The sequence below is a fragment of the Miniopterus natalensis genome, chromosome 9 (genome assembly GCF_054644295.1).
Source record: "Miniopterus natalensis isolate mMinNat1 chromosome 9, mMinNat1.hap1, whole genome shotgun sequence".
NCBI lineage: Eukaryota > Metazoa > Chordata > Mammalia > Chiroptera > Miniopteridae > Miniopterus > Miniopterus natalensis.
Window position 1 is genome coordinate 10,495,641 of NC_142089.1, and position 22,811 is coordinate 10,518,451.

The 22,811-nt window shown below is 36.9% G+C and overlaps 1 protein-coding gene across 8 annotated transcripts in view; it reads left to right on the forward strand.

Annotated features, from left to right (window-relative positions):
- Positions 1-21,433, forward strand: part of HP1BP3 (heterochromatin protein 1 binding protein 3) — a 29,800-nt gene extending 8,367 nt beyond the window's left edge. For all 8 annotated transcript variants that reach the window (XM_087820190.1, XM_087820192.1, XM_087820191.1 and 5 more), the window contains 10 exons: positions 498-651; positions 2,380-2,539; positions 5,085-5,228; positions 6,919-6,999; positions 7,851-8,005; positions 12,061-12,151; positions 15,940-16,099; positions 17,892-18,003; positions 18,961-19,077; positions 19,675-21,433. In XM_087820190.1, the coding sequence (XP_087676316.1) occupies positions 498-651; positions 2,380-2,539; positions 5,085-5,228; positions 6,919-6,999; positions 7,851-8,005; positions 12,061-12,151; positions 15,940-16,099; positions 17,892-18,003; positions 18,961-19,077; positions 19,675-19,969 (1,469 nt within the window). In that variant the 3' untranslated portion in view covers positions 19,970-21,433. The remainder of the gene's footprint in view (positions 1-497; positions 652-2,379; positions 2,540-5,084; positions 5,229-6,918; positions 7,000-7,850; positions 8,006-12,060; positions 12,152-15,939; positions 16,100-17,891; positions 18,004-18,960; positions 19,078-19,674) is intronic.
- The last annotated feature ends 1,378 nt before the right edge of the window (positions 21,434-22,811 follow it).

The window sequence follows — 22,811 nt, forward strand, 5'->3', positions numbered from 1 at the left end:
CTGGGGTTCTGTATTTTATAGTAGCTGCTCAAAGAGACATGTTAAGAAGACAGGCAAATAGCTGCATACCTCAGTATTCCCTCTCCAGTTTCTGGTCTTGCCTCAGTCATTTCTCTTGGAAAATACATGTTAATTCTGTTATTCCCCTACTAGAATTTGTTAAATTTGAAATGGCTAATTTCTTATCATGAGTCTCATCATTAATATTGCAGAGTAGAGTGATGGAGATACTTGATTTGGGGTAAAATGAGTTTCCTTCCTGTGTAATTTCCTGGTCTGCATCCTTTCTCACACAGCTCTCTAGGTAAACGCCTCCTTGCATAGGCAGCTCGAGTGACATAAACGGAAAGAAACTGCACTCAGTCATTTGTTCATGTTAGAATCCATCTTTATCTGAACATTTGGGTTATCTGTTTAATAAGGTAAACATTTACCCTTTTATTGACTCAGACTCTAATATATCTACTTGCTGCAATTCTGCTCACCTGATTTTTTAGAACCGGACATAAGTTCAGAGGAATCTGTCTCCACTGTAGAAGAACAGGAGAATGAAACTCCACCTGCGACATCTAGTGAGACAGAGCAGCCAAAGGGGGAACCTGAGAATGAAGAGAAGGAGGAAAACAAGTCCTCCGAGGAAACCAAAAAGGAGTAAGGAGTCGCACCTTCCTGCTGTACATAATTAAAGGCAACGTAAAAGGACTGTAGACAAGATTGTTGTAAAGTGTTCTAACACTGGTTTATGCTGGATTTTTGCTGTTTGGTTTTACTTTTTAGAATTACATTTGACATAGGTTTATTATGTAGTTGTATGGCCTATTAGAATGTGTCATAGTTATCACAATGGTTTGGATAATCCAAAATTCATTCCTTTTGGCTTTGGGGGGTGTTTTTGTGCTTAGAATTCACTGTGGGAGTGTCTGATATTTTAAGCATTGCCATAATTTCAAACGAAACAGGACTATAAAAACCTGACCTGGGAGACACTTCACCATTTTATTACTGCCTCTGTGCCAGGAGTGAGTTGTTTTTATATGCTTATATTAGAAAACATTAATCTATCAAGTCATCGCTAGAATGATCTAAAACTGTATGTGTTTGGTGAAGTATTCAATTGGATGGTGACTGAGAATCTGAAAACAAAGTACTAGTGATAATCTCTACAGTGTAGTGGCAATTCTTTTTTAACTAAAACAATTTTGTTTGTAGGACAGCTGGTAGCATTCATTTTATTCTTTTAATAATTGGTCAGAACAGTTAAGAATTACTTTTTAAAGAAAAGAATAACTTGCCCTGGCCAGTGTGGCTCAGCTGGTTGGGTGTCATCCTGTGCACCCAAAGGTTGCAGGTTCTGTTCCTGGTCATGGCACATGCCTGGGTTGTGGGCTTGATCCCTGCTGGGGCCCTGGAGGAGGCAACTAATGTTTTGCTCTCACATTGATGTTTTTCTTTCCGTCTCCCTTCCTCTCTCTAAAATCAATAAAAAGAAGAAGAATTTAGGAATATCTATACCTTCTAGTGGTAATCCTCAGGGAATCCTTTATCCCAGTTTCATAGGTATACATAAAATCTGTAGAATTTTTAACAGCTTCCCTGTATTTTAGGTGCATGTAGTGCTGTTATTATTACATAGAATAAAAATCATGTAATACTTTATGGCTCACAAAATTGTGTTATAAACATAATCTCGTAATTCTTGTAACAACCTTATGAAGTGTTTGGTGTTATGTTACAGTTTTACAGCTGAGGAGACTGAGACTCAGGTCACTTGCTAAGTTCATATAGCTAGTAAGTGTTGAGGCTAAAACTGAAACCCAAGCTCTCTGATTTCAGAGCTTTGAGTTCTTTCCACTGTATTAAATTGCATCTGTTGTAGTTGGAATACATTTAAAAATTCTGATTTCATATATGTATTGGCACTCTTTACTAGATCTAATTTATAGGACTCCTCTCTCCTACACCTAAGAGAAAACATCTTTTTGGTTCATTTATACTACCCTTTTTTTTTTTTTTTTTTTTTTTAATCCTTACCCAAGTATATTTTTCCATTGATTTTTAGAGAGAGTGGCGGGGGGAGGCGGGTGATCAGTTGGTTAATTGATTGCCTCCCACTTGCACCCCAACCAGAGCCAGGGATTGAACCCATGACTTTTTGGTGCGTGGGCCAACCCTCTAACCATGGAGCCACACCAGCCAGGGCTATAGTACCCTTTTTTTTTTTTTTAATGTTTTAATTTAGTAAAATTTTGCTTATTTTATGTGTTGCCTTAATGTAGAAGTAAATTAAAACACCATTTTTATCCCTTTCTGGTCTTTTTCTGACTTTATGCCTCTTTCTGGAGAGTTTATTTTGCACAATAACAATTCTTTGTTTTAAAGTGAGAAAGATCAGTCTAAAGAAAAGGAGAAGAAAGTGAAAAAAACAATACCTTCCTGGGCTACCCTTTCTGCCAGCCAGCTAGCAAGGGCCCAGAAACAAACACCGATGGCTTCCTCCCCACGTCCCAAGATGGATGCAATCCTGACTGAGGCCATTAAGGCAAGTTTTTACTTCAAGCAGTTTATTTTAGGTTTATTCTGTTTATCTTTTGCTTATTTGAAAATGGCATATGCCTGTCCAGGCATCAGAAATCTTGCTCTGCTTCCTAAAAGAGATTTAAGTAGAAGAAAGCCATTATGAAGTTTATTTTTTTTTTTATAATGCAATTATATTTGATGAACCCTGTTAATTTTTTTAATTCAGATTTATTATAGCAAGTTTTATAAACTTACCTTTAGATTTTTTTTTTACACAGTTTAACTGGTTGAGTATAGTTTTTATTTGAAGCTTAACATATTATTCAACAAATGTTTAAGAGCTAACTTCTCTGTGTCAGGCAACTATACAAGTGATACAGCATAGAATAGGAGAGACAGGGCCCTTGCCCTTATGAAATCCAGTTGTGACTCAGGATAACTGAATAGCATTGAGAATTTTTATTTTTTTAAAATATACTATCCTTAGGTCCATTTTCAAAGCTGTGTCTGATATTGTTAGTGGTTATCTCTCAAACCTGAGTTATAAGAAATCCTCTTACTGCTTTGCTTCATCACCCAGCCATTCCAAAATACTTGCAAAATTATCCTCCTTGCATAGCTACGACTTTGCTATAATCCATTGACTTTCATTAGCTTGTGCAATCATAAGGTGTGGTTTTCTTATTTTAATTTTTAAGGTTATCTTCTAATCTATCCTTGCTGTTTTTTGTGTAAATTTTTCTGGTTAATTTTGCCTTGTTTCACATGAGCAAATGATTAGAGGAGCCATAAAAGAGAAGCCATAGACTTCTTCATTTCAGGGTCCCTGTCCTTAGATCTGAGGTAGAATTGGGAGGAGAGAGAGAGCTCAGTTTAACCAAGGGTGGTATATATAGGAAGGAGCAACCTGGTGGTGATTCTCAGAATTTGAAGACAGCACTGACACAGATTGGAAAAGAGTTTGCCTTCAGATCGCTCCCTGCACTTTGTCAAGAGTGCGCTGAACTCATTAAGAAAACTGTCTTGTTCTACATAGTCTGACTATAGTGAGATCTCTCTCCTTCGTGTTGTCTGCCCTTAAGGAGGGCAGCTCATGACCCCGCAGCCTAGGTTTGGAGGAGTATGTCACAGTCAGGGGAGAGAAGGCACTGAAATTTAAAATAATTTTTAATCCTCATTCAAGAACATCTTTACCACTGCTTTTCAGAGAGAGTGGAAGGGGGGAGAGAGACATTGACGTGAGAGAGACACATCATTCGGTTACCTCTCGCTCTCGTCCCCGACCGGGGCAGGGATGGAGCCTGTGACTGAGGTACTGCCCTTGGCCAGGATCGAGCCCAGGACCCTTCAGTCCACAGGCAACGCTCTAACCACTGAGCAAAACTGGCTAGGGTGGGACTGAAATTTTAAAATATTACAGCAGTGTAATTAGGCCTAAAAAATAGTTTGAATATGATTATGCATTTATATATCTACATAGCATGCATATTCCACGCAGTGTAACAAATCATGATGTTAGACCACTGATACCATTTTCTGAATCTAAGAAGATTCCTGATGCCTTCTTCCATCTCATTGTCAGTTTGGTAGAACAAGGGATTGTTTCACATCAGAGAGTTCTTTTTTGCATATTTTCTTTCCTTTGATTTTTAATAAGATTAGGAGTAAACAGTAGGCTGTGATAGGTCAGAGACATTTACTTGAAGTAAGTGGACCCATATTCACACAGCTTGTTTTGTGTGGTACAATCTTTTCTGGTCCATCTGTCTGTGAGTTCTTTTTCTTTATTGTCATAGTGTATAAAATAACACTCAACCAAGTCATTATCCAGTGGGAATGAGTATGTGCTACATTTAGTGTAGACAATGACAACACAGAATTGGAGGACTAGCCCATGAGATAAATAACAGATGCTATTTAAGTGTGCTTCAAAATGTAAACCATTTGAAAAAATTCTCTGCCTTTGTGACAGAATGATCTGCTTAAATCTTCCATGTGCATTAGTTAAATGGAATATAGATAAATAGAATGGAAATGGGCACTTTAAATTGCAATTTAATGCCCTGTTGTTTCCAAAACTCTCAAGACTTTGCCACCTGTAAATCTAGTTTTATGCCATTTATTCAGAGTATCGTTGCTTATATTCTTTGCTGACATTCACACAAAGCCTGCAAAGAAACACTGGTCCTGGTGTACCAGAACTCGTGCCATAAAATAACTCATTCCAGTGTTCTGCTTTCCTCATTTTAATGCTAAAGATTTGTCAATGTAGAATTAAAATAGAATGAGGTTCTTCATTAACACAGAATGTTGGTCACATGTTGTATCTTCTCTCTGGTATTTTGAACAATTTTAAATTATTGTTGCAGGACATATTTTAATTCTTCATTTCTCCACAGCCATGATGAACTGAACTTACCTGAAATACCGTCCATTCCTTCCTGCCCTTTTTCTCATCCATTATTAAGTTCACTTTCAGAATAATTTATTTTGAAAACATGTTAGGTTCTCTATGAAAAGCTGCTAGTTTAAAGTAATGAATATGATTTGGTAAATCTGTTTTCTAGGCATGCTTCCAGAAGAGTGGTGCATCAGTTGTTGCTATTCGAAAATATATCATCCATAAGTACCCTTCTCTGGAGTTGGAGAGAAGGGGCTACCTCCTTAAACAAGCACTGAAAAGAGAATTAAATAGAGGTGTCATCAAACAGGTATTAAACAGTTACTGGTAATAAGATCATTACAACATGTAAGTCCATATTTAGTAACATTTAGGCTTTTTGCATTTTTTTGGTTAAAAATAATGTGATGAAATGCTTAAGCTTAACCTAGTTTTATTCCCAGACTAGGTTTCAAAATCACTGCCAGTTACCTTTTATAACTATTCTAGAGAGCAGAAACAATAGGATAATGTGATGATTTTCTAGCTGCTCGTACTTTTTATTGGCTTCTCTTTGGGGGCTTTGTGCTAAAGATACAAGAAGCAGGGTTAAGGAGTCCTATTATTTCAGCAGCAAAAATAATTGCTTTTGTCTTAGGTTTGTTACTTTTAAAGTGTTGCTTATGTGACTACACTTGTTGCTCTTATAAATTAGTTTTGTAAGTAGATTCACCTTTCCTTTATAGTATCTAAAACTGTTAAAGCTTGTTAGGGGCATCAGAGAAGCCTGAGTAAATTGAGACTAGTACTAAAGCCAGTATTGATTTCAAGCATAAATCTGTGTTACTTTGCTTAGAATCATGAAAATCTAAAGCTAGAATGGACTTTATGTTATTTAAACCTTCAGAGGTTGAGAGTGGCAAAGATGGTTCTAAGGACCCAGTTCACTGCATTCCCAGAGTCCTCTTACTGCCTTTCTTTTATTCATAGTTTGTTATACATAGTTCGATTAATACAGAATTCTGGGCCATTCAGGCATTCAAACTCTGGGAACTTTAAACAAGTACTTAACTCCACCAGTACATTTTGAGCATCTTCTGTTTGCCAGGTCCTGTGGAGGGAGTCCATTGGTGAGGAAAACAGATTCCTGCTGTGTGGAGCTTACTTTCTAGCTTTCTCAAAATGTTGTAAAACTGCTATTTAAGTAGCCTTTAAAATAATCATTGATTAAAAGATTATCTAACCAATATAATTAGAACCAAAGACCTGCCCTATATCATAGTGTATGTCAGCACAGTTTATGAACTGGCTTTGTGTTTTTTTTTATGAAAATATGGTTTGTGACCTGTTTTTGCCTCATAGCTTGACCCTCAGTTCATAGGGTGGAAGCATTTCAGCTGGCTTGCTATATCCATAGTAGTGTAGGTAAAGCTAAGGTGTAGATAACTCAGATTAATCAACTTCAAAGTTCTGTGAAAGTGCTTTGTAAATTATGGAAAGGAAATCTGTGGTATGACTTGCATAACCTTTCCCATATTAAGGAACAACCTGTAATGGGCAAACTGTGGGAAACATTATGACCTGAGATCAGTTAGGCTGTAAACTTTTGCCAACTAGCTATCCCCCTTTCAAGAAGAGGTTTTCTCATGTTCCCCAAGAGATTTTGTCCCTTCCACTGGACTTTTGTATGTTTTTTTTTAAGTTCGTAGTAGACTGTTTAATCTGATATCGCAATAGCATTCTTCTTCCCTAGTTTTATAGATGAGGAAACAACAGCTCAGAGAGTTTACAGGGTTGTCCAGTATTGAATAGCTTGATGGTACAATAAACAGGATTCAGTCCCACGTCTTTTGACTAATCCGTTGTTGTTTTTTCTCTGATGAGTTAAACAGCATTTTACATTAGTTCTTGTATTACTGTTTCCTGTAATTTGCTTAATTAGTATAAAGTTATAAATGTGAGTACCAGAATAATTTAAAATAAAAATATTGGTTATTGCAACTAAAATTAATTTACTTTAGGTAAAAGGGAAAGGTGCTTCTGGAAGTTTTGTTGTGGTCCAGAAATCAAGAAAAAGCCCTCAGAAATCCCGAAACAGAAAGGTAAGAAGTCTATGCCACAGTTTGTAAGCTGTGATACTGTTACTACCTAAGGGCTCAGAGAGGCTGCAGGTAATTTGCTTATTATTGCCTAGCTAGTGAAAGAATAGAAGAATAGATTAGACTAGACTAGAATAGAATAGAATAATAGGATAGAGCACATCCAAGCACTTCAACCCCAGAGTCTATGGACTTCACTGCCCTGTTAAATTATGAAATTATCCTACTTTTTGTGAATTACCTTTTAAACCACCAGAGGCAAACAAGCACATTTTTGCTCAATATTATACCCCAAAACTATACCCAGAGCCAGTTTTTCTTCTCTTTTTTTGGTAAATACTCTCCTCCCCAAGATACATAATTTCACTGGAAAGTATACAGTAATAAAATGAAATAAATAAATAAAATGAACTATTTCACCTGTGTCAGTAATTGAAATCGTGAATATTCCTCTACATCTCTGTTTCTACAACTCTGAAAATTTTTGTACTTTTTTCATAAAACTGGCAAACACTTTCAAAATGAACTTTTGTGCAGTGCTTTTTGGTGCTCCATGATCCCTTTTCATTGTTATTGGAAGCTAAAAATGATTTAAGACCTTTAAGTAAAGTCTGCCATTCTTTTTTATTTATATGCATTTTTAACTCAATCTGAAATGTGTATCTTAAATTGCCACATTATACCACAAGTAACATTATACCACTGTGATATGATTTGTTTGAATATGAAAAGAAGTGATAATTTTGTATTGGTTAGTTGATTTGGCAGCCAACTTAGAAAAGCGTTTGAGTTGAATGTAGAAGCATTTGAACAGAAAGCTGTATATGATGATAATTTTTGATACTGCATTTCAGAACAGGAGCTCTGCAGTGGATCCAGAACCACAAGTAAAATTGGAGGATATCCTCCCACTGGCCTTTACTCGCCTTTGTGAACCTAAAGAAGCTTCCTACAGTCTCATCAGAAAATATGTGTCTCAGTATTACCCTAAACTTCGAGTGGACATCAGGTATGACCTGTTAGCCTAGGCTTTAAAGCATAGGTGTCTGTTATGCCTTTAGCCCCTTTTCAGGAGAAGGGAGGAAGATTAAATATTCAACAAGGATTGCTTTTAGCTGAGCTAGGAATTTTTTTGTGTGTTTAATTTTTTTGTCCCATTATGTGTGTGTGTTTTTTCCATATTTCCATATGTAGTTTCTTTTTGAAACCCAAACTATATGTTAACTGTTATAAGACCCTGATAGAGTAACTCTTTTCATGATGTCAGCTGCTAGAATATTCAGGGTTAAACTCTATGTCTTCTCATCAACTCATTTTAAAATTACTTTTTCTTATTTTTTTTTTATTGTGGTAAAATACACATAAGTATAAAATTTAACCATCTTAACCATTTTGAAAGGTACAGTGTTTAATGGTATTAAGTGTATTCATAATGTGCTACCATCACCAGCATCCATCTCCAGAATTCTTTTCATCTTGTGAAACTGCAGCTTGGTACCCATTAAAATGGCAGGAACTCCTCATTCTCTCTTTTCCTCCAGACTCTGATAACCACCGTTCTCCTTTCTGTTTCTGATTTTGACTACTCTCTGAGTACCTTATATAAGGGGTATCATACAGTATTTGTCTTTTTGTGACTGGTTTATTTCACTAAGCATACATAATATCCTCAAGGTTCATTAGAATTTCCTTTTTAGGCTTAATAAATTGCATTGTATGCATAGATTACCTTTGGATTATCTATTCATCTGTCAACAAATACTTGAGTTGCTTCACATTTTAGCTATTGCAAATAATGCCAGTATGAACACTGGTATTCATGTCTCTTTTTGAGACCCTGCTTTCAATTATTTTGTGTATATACCTAGAAGTGGAACGGCTGGATCGTATAAGCAATTGTATTTTTTTAATTTTTTGAGGAACTCTATACTGTTTTGTGCAGTGCATATGGGTTTTAATTTCTCTATATCCTCACCAACACTTGCTACTTTGTTTTTTTTTATAGTAGCCTTCCTAATGGCATGAGTTAGTTGGTACTCATATTTTATTTATATTTAAGACTGAGAACATGAAAGAACTAAGGTTTCTGTAATACTCTTCATAGAAATAGCATAATATCCTCATCATTTAAACATACATAAAGTTTTGAGAATTTTGATAGTAATATTTTATTTGTAAAAATTGCCACTTAAAAAACATCTAGACTGATCATTTAGATTGTCACATATGCTTATTTGTGGGTTCATGCAGACATACTAATTTGTTTAAATTTGTAATCCACAGAGTTTGTGTTTTGAGTGTTTGTGTTTTGAGTCTGTGTGAGATCTTTGTTATAGTGACTTTTGGAAAATTGTATTTAATTCAGTGTCCTTCCTACTAATGTATGTTCTGATATAATTTAGTAACAGTATTTACTTCTATTACTGAGGCATACAGTCAGAATTGCTGAGGTTTCAGCCCAGAAGCCACATATTCAGAAGAACACTTAGTGGTTTTCAGAGTTCCCAATTAAAGTGCTAGCGAACTAGTGCAAAAGAAAAGAAAACCCTAGAAGCAGAAAATTTGTAGTTATTGTCCTGATGTTGTTATGTTTCTTGTAACCTGACCATGACCCACAGATATAACTGTGGGTCAGAAGTGCATTTTATGGCACATTTCAAGGAACCACATTGGCTTTTATCTTTCTTCTCTCTCTCTCTCGTGACAGGAGACTGTACCCTCCCCTGTGTCCCTTTGTTACAGTACTACTCTGCTTGCATAAGACAGGTTGTTGATAGTGTAACTTTGTTCCATGTCTAGTCTTTGGGAACATTTCTTGTGGTCATCTTGTGTTGAAACAAAATTTGCCTGATGGTAGATGTGTTGTCAACCCAAAGATGCTAATGAACCTGAACACCTTTTCCTTCAACATTACAGGAAACATTTTCCCCCTTCTGTGATTTTTCTTTGCCTCTGGCTGTAGTGGAGTCCTGTTGTCATACATATATTTCATATGAAATTTAGCCATAAACTTGGCCAAACAAAAGAACAAGAAAAATAGCAGCTTTAAAGTATGAGTTGTCTGTACTTGCTCTCTGTAATTTCTCCTCCTACTTTCACTTGAACTCACTTTTGTCTCACTTTATTTTAACCTCACCATTTTACCTGAATTACTTCTTCCCGTCAGTGTTGCCAGTGCCTTCCATGTTGCAAATTTCCATCATTTGGTGGTTAACTTATTTGCTGGTTGTTCTCTCATTGGCATTTGACACAATCGGTGACTGCCACCTGCTTGAACACTCCACTTGCCTTTCAGAACATTGCACCTTCCTGATTTTCCTCTAACTGCGCTACCCATTCTTTCTCAGTCTCCTAAGGATTGCTAATGTCCCATCTTCTGACTCCTTAATATAAGAATGCCCCTGGGTTAGACCTTAGGCCTCTAGTCTTTTCTGTCCACATTCACTTGGTAATTCTTTCCACTCTCAATGCTTTAAAACCACCTATACACTACTAACTTACAGATTTACAAATCTAGCTCATTCCTCCCTTCTAACTCCACCCATATATACAGATGCCTATTTGACATCACCACTGGTATGTCTAACTTGACTTGTCCAAAACTGAACTCTTGATTCCCCCCCTCCAAAAAACAGCTCTGCACCTTCCATATCACCTCCATCTCACTTAATGGCAACATCATTTTATGTCTTTAAAATCTACCCATAAATAGACCTCATTATCTCCACTATTACCACGCTCCCAAGCCACAATTGTCTCTCACCTGTAGCTGAGTAGTAACCGCTTAACTGCTTCTCTCATGCTCCATCCCCTTCAGTCTGTTCTTAACAAAGTAGAGAGAGAGAGACTTTTTAAAAAATTTAAGTTAGCCCAGTTGGGCGTGGCGCAGCGGTTGAGCATCGACCTAGGATCCAGGAGATCTCGGTTCCATTCCCGGTCAGGGCACATGCCCGGGTTGCAGGCTCGATCCCCGGCGGGGGTGGGGTGGGGGAGGTGCAGGAGGCAGCCGATCAATGACTCATCATTGATGTTTCTATCTCTCTCTCTCCCTCTTCCTCTCCCTTCCTCTCTCTGAAGTCAATAAAGATATACTTTAAAAAAAAAAATTTTTAAGTTAGATCATATAATCTTGCTGCTCAAACCTTCCAGTGGCTTTCCCTCACAGAGGGAAAAGCCAGAGTCTTTAGAATAGCCTACAAGGCACTACAATTCCATTGACTCTCTGACCGAATCTCCTACTACTACTCTTCCCTCCCTAGCTGGCCTCAGAGTCTTGCTGTTCCTGTTCCCTTTGCCTGGATGGCTTTCCCCTGTAATCCACTTTGCTCACTCCTTATCACCACAGGCCTGCTTCAACGCTTTGGTCTTCTGTTATTTTTATTATTTTTATTCTTATGTTTCTAATTTTACTCAGTTTCTTCTTGCCTGCCATTCGGTTTTGATAACCTAGTTTGTTCGTTTGTTTTTTAATGACAAGCTTCTTAAGACAGAGATACTATGTTAAAAACAACCTATTTTCTTTCTCAGGAAGTTGTATTTTATTAGGCTTTTAGATACTGGTTTGTAGAAAGTGACTCAGTTGTTTTTGTTAATGCGTATATATACTTTCTTAAAACCATCTAGGAGCCTGCTGGTGTGGCTCAGCAGTTGAACATTGACCTATGATCCAAGAGATGGCAGTTCAGTTCCCAGTCAGGGCACATGCCTGGGTTGCGGAGACTCGATGCCCAGTGGGGGCGTTCAGGAGCCATCTGATCAATGGCTCTCTCATCATTGATGTTTCTATCTCCCACTCCCTTCCTGTCTCCAAAGTCAGTAAAGACATATTTTTTAAAAAGGTTGTTAGAGTGCCTTGACATTTTGGAAAGTGGTCTGTATGTGTAGGGAATGACTTAGTGTCCTTGCTTGAAAAAAAAAAATGCTACTTATTAAGGGTGCTAGTCATTTATTATTGTCCATTTTAACAAGGTACTACATAGTTCAAGGAATAAGTCCTGGATCTATTTCTTCAAATCTTTCCTTCATCGATATATTTATCACTTTTTTTTTCTTTTCTCTCTGCAGGCCACAGCTGTTGAAGAATGCTCTGCAAAGAGCAGTAGAGAGAGGCCAGTTAGAACAAATAACTGGTAAAGGTGCTTCTGGAACATTCCAGGTTAGAGTCCAAAAAGGCTTGCTTGTAGCAAAATGGTTCTCAAAAGTTTTGGTTTTAGGGCCTTCTTATTCTCTAAATTTATTGAGGACCCCAAGAGCTTTTGTTTATGTGGGTTATACCTATCAATATTTGTATTGAAAGTTTGAACTGAAGAAAATTTTAGTTCTGGCTGATGTGGCTCAGTTGGTTAGGCATTGTCCCGTGCACCAAAAGGTTGCTGGTTCGATTCCTGGTCAGGGCACATAACCTGGGTTGCAGGCTCCATCCCTCGTTGGGGGCGTGCAGGGGGCAGCCTATTGATGTTTCTCTCCCCCACCCACCCCCCTCTTTCTAAAAATGACTATCTTTTTTTAAAAAAAGGAAAATAAAATGTTAAACATTTAATTCATTTTTTTAAAAATAAACCCATTGCACTTTAGCATAACATTTTTATGAAAAATCACTTTTTTTTAATAAAATGAAAAGAGGGGCACTACTATATTTTTGCAAATGTCTTTAATGTCTAACTTAATAGAAGATAGCTGATACTTGTTTTCAGTATATTTTGATATTTTGAGTTATATCTATGAAGAAAATCCAACTCACAGAAATAGTTTTTAAAGGAGGAAGTATTTTAAGATAATTTTCAAATAGTTATGGATATTGTTCTTTGATACTATACCCAAACTCAACAAATTTTTAATAGCTTTATTGAGTTATTCTGTATATACCATAAGATAAACTCATTTTAACTTAAAATTTATAATACAGTCATTTTTAGTAACTTTATAGAGTTTACAGCCATCAGTCCAATTTTAGAACAATTGCATCACTCAAAAAAGATCCTTGTGCCCATTTGCAGTCACTCCCCATTCCCACCTCAGCCAACCTACTAATCTACTTTCTCTTGTTACAGGTTTTCCTTTTTACACATTTCATATAGATAGAATTATACAATGTGTGGTCTTTTGTGACTGGCTTCTTTTGCTTAGCATACAGTTTTTTAGTTACATTCATGTTGCAACATGAAGCAGTACTTTTATTCCTTTTTATTGCCAAATAGTATTCCCATATATGGATCTAACGCATTTTGTTTATCCATTCATGAGTTGATGGACGTTTGGGTTACTTCTACTTTTTAGTTGTTATGATTAATGTTAACTATTTACATTAATTTACGTTCAAGTCTTTATGTTTTGATATATGTTTTTATTTCACTTGGGTATATAACTAGGAGTGTGGACTTGGTGGACTATATAGTAAATTTATGTTTTAAGAAACTGCTAAAGTGGCTGCATCATTTTACCGTCTCACCAGCAATGTATAAGGGTTCCAGTTTCTCCATATCTTTGCAAACAATAGTTACTGTTTCATTCGTTATAGCCATACTAGTGGTTACATCATGTCACCTCGTTGTGGTTTTGGTTGGCATTTTCCTGATGGGTACTGATGTTGACCATCTTTTCATGTGCTTAATGTGCGTTTGTTTATCTTTGGTAAAATGTCTATTCAGGTCCTTTGCCTATTTTTAAAATTGGGTTATTCGTCTTATTGAATTAGAAGTTATATAACTAGATACAACTGCCTCATCAGATATATGATTTGCAAAATATTTTCTCCTAGTCTGTGGCCTGTACTTTTTCACTTAAAGTGCAAAAGTATTGAATTTTTTTTAATACATATATTTTTAACTGACTTTATAGTTTTCAGTGTACAGGTTTTATATTTCTTCTGTTAAATTTTTTCCTAAATATTTCCGTGCTATTGTGAGTGAAATTTTCTTCCAGTTCTTTTTCAAATTGTTTATTGGTAGCCTATAGAAATACAGTTCATTTATCAATTGATCTTGTGACTTGCAACCTTGCTGAACTCATTTACTAGTTGAGGTAGTTTTTTTGTGGGTTCTTTAGGACTCTGGATTCCTAGGATTTTCCTGCATATAAAGGATTATGTCATCTGCAAATAAAGACCATTTTACTACCTCCTTTTCAATCTGGATTTTTTGTTTGTTTTTTTCTTTCCTGATTGTGCTAGATAGAAACCCCAGCACAGTGATGAGAGCAGACATTCTTGTCTATTCAGTCTTTCACTATTAAGTTAGCTGTAGGGTTTTCATATATGCCTATTATCAGGTTGAGAAAGTTCCCTTCTATTACTAGTTTGTTGGAGTTTTTATTATGAATAGCTGTTGTATTTGTCAAATACTTTTTCTATGTTTCTTGAGATGGTCGTGTGGTTTGTTCCCTATTCTGTTAATATGGTGTATTACATTAATTGATTTTGTGGCAATTCCTTAAAGGTTGTCATGTGGAATCTGAAACCATATTAGTGAACTTCTTGTGCTCTGTTATCTTAAAATCCTTTGGTCTGTCTTGAACTTTAAATGGATCTTTTAACCACGCATAATTTTGTAACACAGTCATTTGGAAAATAGTGAACTATGCACTGAATTATGCAGATTTTTTAAATGTTGACACATTTCATCAATAACAAAAATCATGTTCATTAATATTACCCACTGATCTCACCAGAACAGTATTAAGTACTAGGAAGTTAATCAAGCTCACGGTGGTAGATACAAGTTTTCCCAATTGGCTGCCTCCTACATGTTCCCAACTGGGCATCTGCCTGCAACCTGGGCATGTGCCCTGACCAGGAATTGAACAGTGACCTCCTGGTTCATAGGTCGATGCTCAACCACTGAGCCTTGCCAGCCAGGCTTACTTTTTTGTTTTCAAGAAAATGTCTACCGGATACCTAAGTCTAGAAATCCATAGTTTGTCTGTTTGTTGTTCCTTCAAGTAAAAAGAGTATTCCATGAAAAATACAGCTAGTTCAGCTCACAACTCAGATAATCACAGGTGTTTTTTCCTTGAGACAACTATCATATATAGACAGCTGACATGCTTTATGTGTTCTTCCTCATTTCATCCCATAAAATACCAGAAAGACATGCATTGGGGTTTAGATTTAATAAAGTAATTTGTACTACTTCTTCAAGGGCATTCTTAAGTGAAACTGGCTATTTTTTTTTAACCACAAGTATGTAGCCATAAAGAATAAAATAACTATGTAGTTTTTGTGCCTCTGCCTTGATTTGTGGTAAGGTTGCAGCAGTTTTACCTAGCAGCTTTTCCACTGTCTGCAAATGTCACCACAGTGAAAAAGGCAAATCACATCTTAGTATTATTATGAAATAGTTTTGACTTTGTGTATCCTTTGAAAGGATCTCAGGAACCCCATGGGGTATATGTACCACTCCTTGAGAATCACTATTGTGAACCATACTAGAGTTTGTCCTTTTACCCCAAATTTTTGCTTATTGGTACTCACCTTTGTTCCCCAGCCTTTTGTCCTTGAACTATCCTATGTAATTTCCTATTGCGTGATCGTACTTTTCTTTTGTTATTTTCATATAGGATTAAAAAAGGCTATTTGTTATTTTTACAACTACTACAATTTTCAGATTCAGAAAAAGGAAGTATTTTCAAATAAAAGCATCCTAATTTGGGGAGGGGCTAACAAGTTACCTACTTATTGGGGTAGAGCTGTCCCTCTCTTTGGGTTAGGTTAGCCATTGCTATTTTAGGTTGGATGGAAGGAGAAAATCTTCATAGGAGGGTTGGGACTCCTCAGTTAGATTGCATACCTGATAAATGGGAAGAGAAAGTCCCTAACCTGACAATTTATTGTAAAACATATCTGTGCTAATGCAGGAACTCCGACCCACCTGGTGCAGAGGAGTCTTGTCTTGACCTGCTTTGGGAGAGTGTTGTCTTGATGCTTTTCTCTTCCTCCTTGGAAAACAGCTGAAGAAATCAGGGGAGAAACCCCTGCTTGGTGGAAGCCTGATGGAATATGCAATCTTGTCTGCCATTGCTGCCATGAATGAGCCGAAGACCTGCTCCACCACTGCTCTGAAGAAGTATGTCCTGGAGAACCACCCAGGGACCAATTCTAACTATCAAAGTAAGGCACGCAGTTGTATACATTTTACCCGGATTAGGGCTGTTGTGAAAAATCCCTAGAGATCATGCTACTAATGACAAAGCATTTAACTACTGACTGAAAACCAAGAGGGAACAACAACTTTACAAATCTGATTTATTTCTAAAAAGAAAAACAGACATAATCAAGGCTTATCCTTAATTTACAATGTCTACTAAAGATCAGAATTTGATTGTACTTTGCTGTGTAGATTTTTCTGATATTTTTATTGTAATTTAGGTACATCTCTAGGTTCAGAACACCTCTCAAGTTTACTGTCTTCTTGCTTATTTGTGAATGTTTACCAGAACATCTAATTTCACCTTGATACCAAACCAGTATTTTAAAATACTTGCTACTTAGTTTCTTTCTTTTTTTTTCTTTTAATCCTCACCCGAGGATATGTTTATTAATTTTAGAGAGAGAGGAAGAAGAGAGAGAGTGAAACATCGATATGAGAAAGAAACATTGATCCGTTGCCTCCCACATGCACCCCGACCGGGCATTGAACCCACAGTCTAGGTATGTGCCCTGACTGAGAATCGAAATGATAGCCTTTTGGTGTATGGACAATGCTCCAATCCCGCCAGGGCTCCTTGGGTTATTTCACATTGACGTAAGCCCTGTAACAGAAAGTACTTTTTTGGTAATGTATATTTACCTATCAGGTGGTGATTTGAGATGAGAACCCTTCTCTTAGCAGCGTTACCATGGACAGATTAGTGAGACTGTGCATTTTCTTGGTGAACTACTAGAATGGGCCCACCGGTATAGGGTAAAGGATACGGAAGTTAAGTAACAGAAAATGCAAGTTAGGATATATTGTTTTAAATAAAAAGGTAATTTCGAAGTCAATACTGACTTTTAACATATATGCAATATGTATATTTTAACATTATGAAGAAATGCTTTCTGATTGTTGTGTACTCTGAAAACTGGTGTTTTTTTAATAAACTTTCCTTCCTTAAGATACATAATGTGTTTAATTGTGCAGTTGTCCTTTAAAGACTATTTCACGATTTTCTCTTTTGGCCGTGGTAGAAGGTAAAATTGGTTATTAACCTTTTCAGTTTCATTTATATTGCTATTTTTTAGACACTGAATCACTATAAAGTATATTTTTTATGTGTTTTTGTATGAAAGGTGAGAATTAGTGAGGCCTTTTGGAGCCTTGGTGTTGTGCTGGTACTCTTTGCTGATTTGTGAGAAATTGGTTCTGTTTTTCTTTATGGATAGTGTCCTAGATGATTATCTATTCTTACAGGTACTCAATAGATGTTTCAACAGATGGAAATAGTGAGAAATTTAGTCTTCATTCAGCTATTAACCATATACATGGGGTGGGCAAAAGGGTTGTAAACAAGAAGTTTACAGTTGTGAGTATACAAAACAGATTTTGTGTTATTATTTATTAATTATTGCATTATTTTCCATACGAACAACTGTAAACCTACCTTTGCACACCCCTGTATGTGCAACTATGGGCAAGTCACTAACCACTCTAGGCTTCTCTACCTTTTTCTGAAATGAGGAATTTGACTCAGTGGTCTCTCAAATCTTTTGCCGTTAAAATTTTACTCTTGCCAAATGTATGGGCCTTAATAATTATTTAGTGAATTAGTTAATCCCTTTGACTGTAACGGATTCACTTAGAACTTGTCAATTACTGTATATGATGGGACATTAAGTTGATGTATAAATGATTGTGGTTGAGAGAATTACCAAATTTGAATAACTAAATAACTTTCTCCATTTTTAATTTTTTTTTTTTCAGTGCATTTGCTGAAGAAAACCCTGCAGAAATGCGAAAAGAACGGGTGGATGGAACAGATCTCTGGTAAAGGATTCAGTGGCACCTTCCAGCTCTGTTTTCCCTATTATCCCAGGTAAACAAACAGCCCATAATATGAAGTATTGGTCATTGTAAACTTAAAATCTATTCTAGGTTACAGACATGGCTTAATTTATTTGACCACTATTACACTGAACTGGATATACTTGAAAATAAAGACTACTTAAGGTAGTATTGTTTTAGAGCAAAAGTTTTTCACGTAAGACCAGGAATTTTGGCTATCCTGCTAGAATTTATTGTTAGCCAGATGTTCCTGAAATCAAGTATTGAATTCTTTGAGATCCTTGGCCAGTCATTTTGATGTTTATTGCTTCTTGAATAATCGATAACAACAGGAAGATTATTAGAGGGTTATGTATATGTTTTAATTGTACCACACCAATTAGGGAGAGCATTGGCTGCTTCCAAGAATCCTAATCTGCCTTCTTCATACTGTAGAGACAGGGACATTTACTTGAAAACCTGTCTTACACAAATACCTTGTTTATTCATTGAGCATCTCCTATGGGCAAGCATTGTTCTATGCACCCGTGCTATATAGCCTCATACTTCTATTTCTAGCATGGTGTCATGAGGTGTGCCGCTAAAGCCCTATTTAGCAGGAGTAAGTGTAGCTTTCTTGTTCTTTGTGTGCAGGCATAAGTGTTCCAGGTTGAATACATGTTATTTGAAATTTTTGACTATTTAACTTTAATTCTTAAAGACATACACATTAAATGTTATAAATAAATGGTTAAGAATCAACTTTATTAAATAGAAGGAGGAAGGGAATGAGGTGAGGCACGGCTGGGACTTTATAGATTTGTCATGACTTTGTGTGTATGTTCAAAATAGGTTCAGTTGTAACTTGATATTTGTAACCTGACTTGACATCGTTGGGGAAGCTTGGAGGAAATGGGGAATATTCTGGGAATATACATCTAGGTTCACATCATTTTCCTTGCCCTCTGTAGGACTCCTCTTTCACTTAATCTTTTTCTTTTTTCCATAGCCCGGGAGTTCTATTTCCAAAGAAAGAGCCAGATGATTCTCAAGATGAAGATGAAGATGAAGATGAAGATGACTCATCAGAAGAAGACTCTGAGGATGAAGAGCCTCCACCTAAGAGGTGTGGATGTGTGCAAAGCCTCCAACTCAGGAGCCTTGACGTTCTCTGTGTAACACTGAACTTGTTTTCTTGAAAATTCAGAGACTCCAAGCTTAAGAAATGAAACATGAATACGTCATTTACTTTTTGATCAAGCCTTAAATACATCCATAGTTTGGTTATTCAAAGAAAAATAATTTATTTTCTTAGGAAAAACATTATAAAATTTTGTGTAGATTTCCATGAATTGAATTTTATACAATTTTAGTAAAAGCCTTTAGTTAAAAAAAGTAATAAATTACATTTCTATTCTTTTTTTTTTAATCCTCACCAAAGGATATGTTTATTGATTTGGGGGTAGGGGAGAGAAACACCAATGTGAGACAGAAACATCAATTGGTTGCCTCCTGTACATGCCCTGATGGGATTGAACCTGCAACCTTTTAGTGTATGGGAGGATGCTCCAACCAGTGGAGCCACCCAGCCAGGGCTACATTTCTATTCGTAACATAGGCGACTTCTACATAATCTCTCTTCTTTTTTGGTAAAGTATCTGATCATCCTGGCAAAGTGAATCTCTCAGCTGGTAAGTGACTGCCTTTGCTCTTTGGTTTGCAGGTTGCAGAAGAAAACCCCAGCCAAGTCATCAGGAAAGGCTGCACCCATGAAGCAGAGAGGATCCAAGCCTGTGCCTAAAGTCCCAGCTGCTCAGCGAGGGAAAGCAAGGTCCCTGCCCAAGAAAGCTGCTCCCAAGGCCAAAACTCCTGCCAAGAAAGCCAGACCCTCACCCTCAGTCATCAAGAAACCCAGTGGTGGCTCTTCAAAGAAGCCTGCGGCCAGTGTGAGAAAGGAAGTGAAATTGCCTGGCAAGGGCAAATCCACCATGAAGAAATCTTTCAAAGCAAAAAAGTAAATTTTATAGGAAAAAAGGGTATTGTGATGAAATTTAAAATCTTATTTTCTAAGGTCAGTGTGCATTTGTTTTAGTTTTGATGCTATTAAAATTAATTTGTTTTTTCTGAACTTGTGAGGAGGGACTATAAACAAACCAGCTTGGGTATTTGTTAGCTTTAGGCGCTGTCCTTGGTGCCTGTCCCTTCCCTCAGTCACTTTAATTTCGGGGGTAATTCTGAACTTTCCTAAACTGTATAATCTATACTTGTCCTTTTTTCTCCCTTCACCCAGCCCTCGCATTTTCTTTCTTTTATTGTCAGCTTGGCTTTTCTTATCCCTTCCAGTTTATCTAAACAGTTGCAAAGATTTTTATATTTGTAGAAGGCATCAAGAACAGAACGCTGGTCAGGTGCTGAAGTAAAAACGAGGCAGAACAGCACTGACTGAACTGTAAAGCCTCCTACCTGGAGACTCCAGTTACAGCTATAATAATTAATCTTATTTATAAAACCACTCCACTAGCCCTTTCTCTCTAACTGTAAACACAGAGACGTCTTAGCTTTGGGAATAAGCCAAACACATTATGATCTCGTTAGATTCTGAAGACACATGGCTCCTTGGGCCACTTTTCACATTCATTTCCAAGTGTCTTTCACTGGCCCCGGGCATTGCATTCCCTTAACAGCAAGCACAAGTTCTCTCCACCGCTTGGTTTTTGACTGAAGGGGAAATATAAGAATACGTTAAATTTGTGGTTTCTGGTGTCACCTGTGTTAGCAAAAATCAAAACATAAAATCTTGATCAAATGTTTGAATATATTTTTTAATATTTGGAGCATGAATTCTCACTTCTTGTTTGCCTCTTTTATAAGGAAATGTTGGAGAGTTACATTGTTGCTAATGTAGAAATGTTAAGTGGAAAAAAACAATTTGCAAAAATAAACTAGATTCCAGATTGATCTGTGGGTTCTTTTCCCCTCCTTTTTTTCCACAGCACTTTCAATATCAAGCAAGTGGCTTCCGTTTTGAGGTGGTTTTTTAAAAAAAATTAAATGAAGCCCAACTACGTAACCTCTTACTTGTATTTGTTTAGTATTGTGAAGTTGTGTTAAATAGTACTGGCTTTCTACTTGAGAAACATGGGTTTCGGTTATCATTTACCCTCCCTGTGGCACTTGACATTTTAATTGTCTTAAACTCTTCGGTGTACGTCTTCTGGCCCCTAAGTGCTGCCAGAAGCAAAGGTGTGTGTTTTATCCATTCCACTGGCATTGTCTCCTGGGATCCCGTCTGCAGCCTGAAGCGTGGCTGGGAAACGGACTTGAGAAGGTTGGCTTGAATTGGATTCATAATTATGTGTGATCCCATCATGAGTTCATTGGAATTTGTGTTGCATGTAAGGCAATCTTTCCTGTTGTAAATCTTCCTTTTTTTATGTACATATATTTTGAAAAATATGAATAAACATGAAATTTTAAAAGGTGCTGAACTGTAACATATTTAAAAGTTTCTAGTATAATCTCTGAAGTAGCTAAGTTTTACACTCACTTTGAATCTTTTCTACTCCTTGTAATAGCAGCCACCCGTTCCTTATTTATATTTTAAAAATATTTTTGTATTGATTTTAGAGAGGGAGAGAGAGAAAAACATCAATCATCTGCCTCCTGTACGCACCCCAACCAGGAATCGAACCAGCAACCTTTTGGAGCATGAGTTGACGCCCAACTGAGCCACACTGGCCAGGGCCATCCATTTCCTTTTTAAATACAAGCTCTAGTTTATGTGCTTTTTAATTCTTATGTAGATGGTAAGTGATTTTTCTAGATACATTTAACTTCATTAATAAGAGGTTTAAAACATCACTGTCCTTTATTAAGATCCTCGTTTTTAATATAGATTTCCAGTTTTTCATGCTTAATGTTCAGATAGGTCTTTGGACTAGTAAAAAAAAAAAATACACGCTGAGACCGAATTCTAGAAAGTAATCCTAATTTCTGTTATGCTGTTTGGCACATGATAATTCTAATTGTATGGGTGTTAGGTACCTATGCCAAGAATTCTCTACTCTTTCGGAATCAAAATAAGATTTTGGTTGGTTTCTCTGTTTTATGTTACTTTTAAAAAGATGTCCTGAACAGTTACCTGGTGACTACATTGTTCATCAGATGCGCCAGTGTAGAGTGAGAACTTTGGATTATTTAAGATCCCTTCCAACTCTGGCATTCCGTTAACTTCACGAAGTTCAGGTAAGGACAAAATCATCCTTGCATCAGCATAATGTAAAGGGAAGGGACAAGAAGGCCATTGTACTCTCCAGTGAAAATAGCCAGTTGTCAGAGATGTGCACCTTAGGCCAGTGTGGCTCAGTGGTTGAGCATCAACCTATGATCCAGGAGATCATGGTTCAGTTCCCGGTCAGGGCACATGCCTGGGTTGCGGGCTCCATCCCCAGTGAGGGGCGTGCAGGAGCCGACAATGACATCATTGGTGTTTCTCTTTCCCTCTCCCTTTCTCAAAAAAAATGCGCCCCTTACACTGAGGTAAAGAAATGTTTGGGTTTTTCCCTCCTCCATACATTCTAAAGGAGCAAAACACAATTTTTTTTCTTTACTTTCTTTTTATAGAAAGGAAGACAGCAAACCCGAGAGATAATCCAAGCAATTTCTAGCGTGGATCAATGGCTTCAGTACTCTCCCTTAGTGGTTTAGTGAACTCAATTACAGTGTTTCATAAACTCTTAACCCCCCTACAAACTACCTTTGATAAACGCATCTCAAAGTGCTGGAGGAGGGATTGTCGGCTTCTTAAAGTACAAAAGAGAGAAGAGATACTTTGCAGAAAAACGTGGAGACCTTTCATTA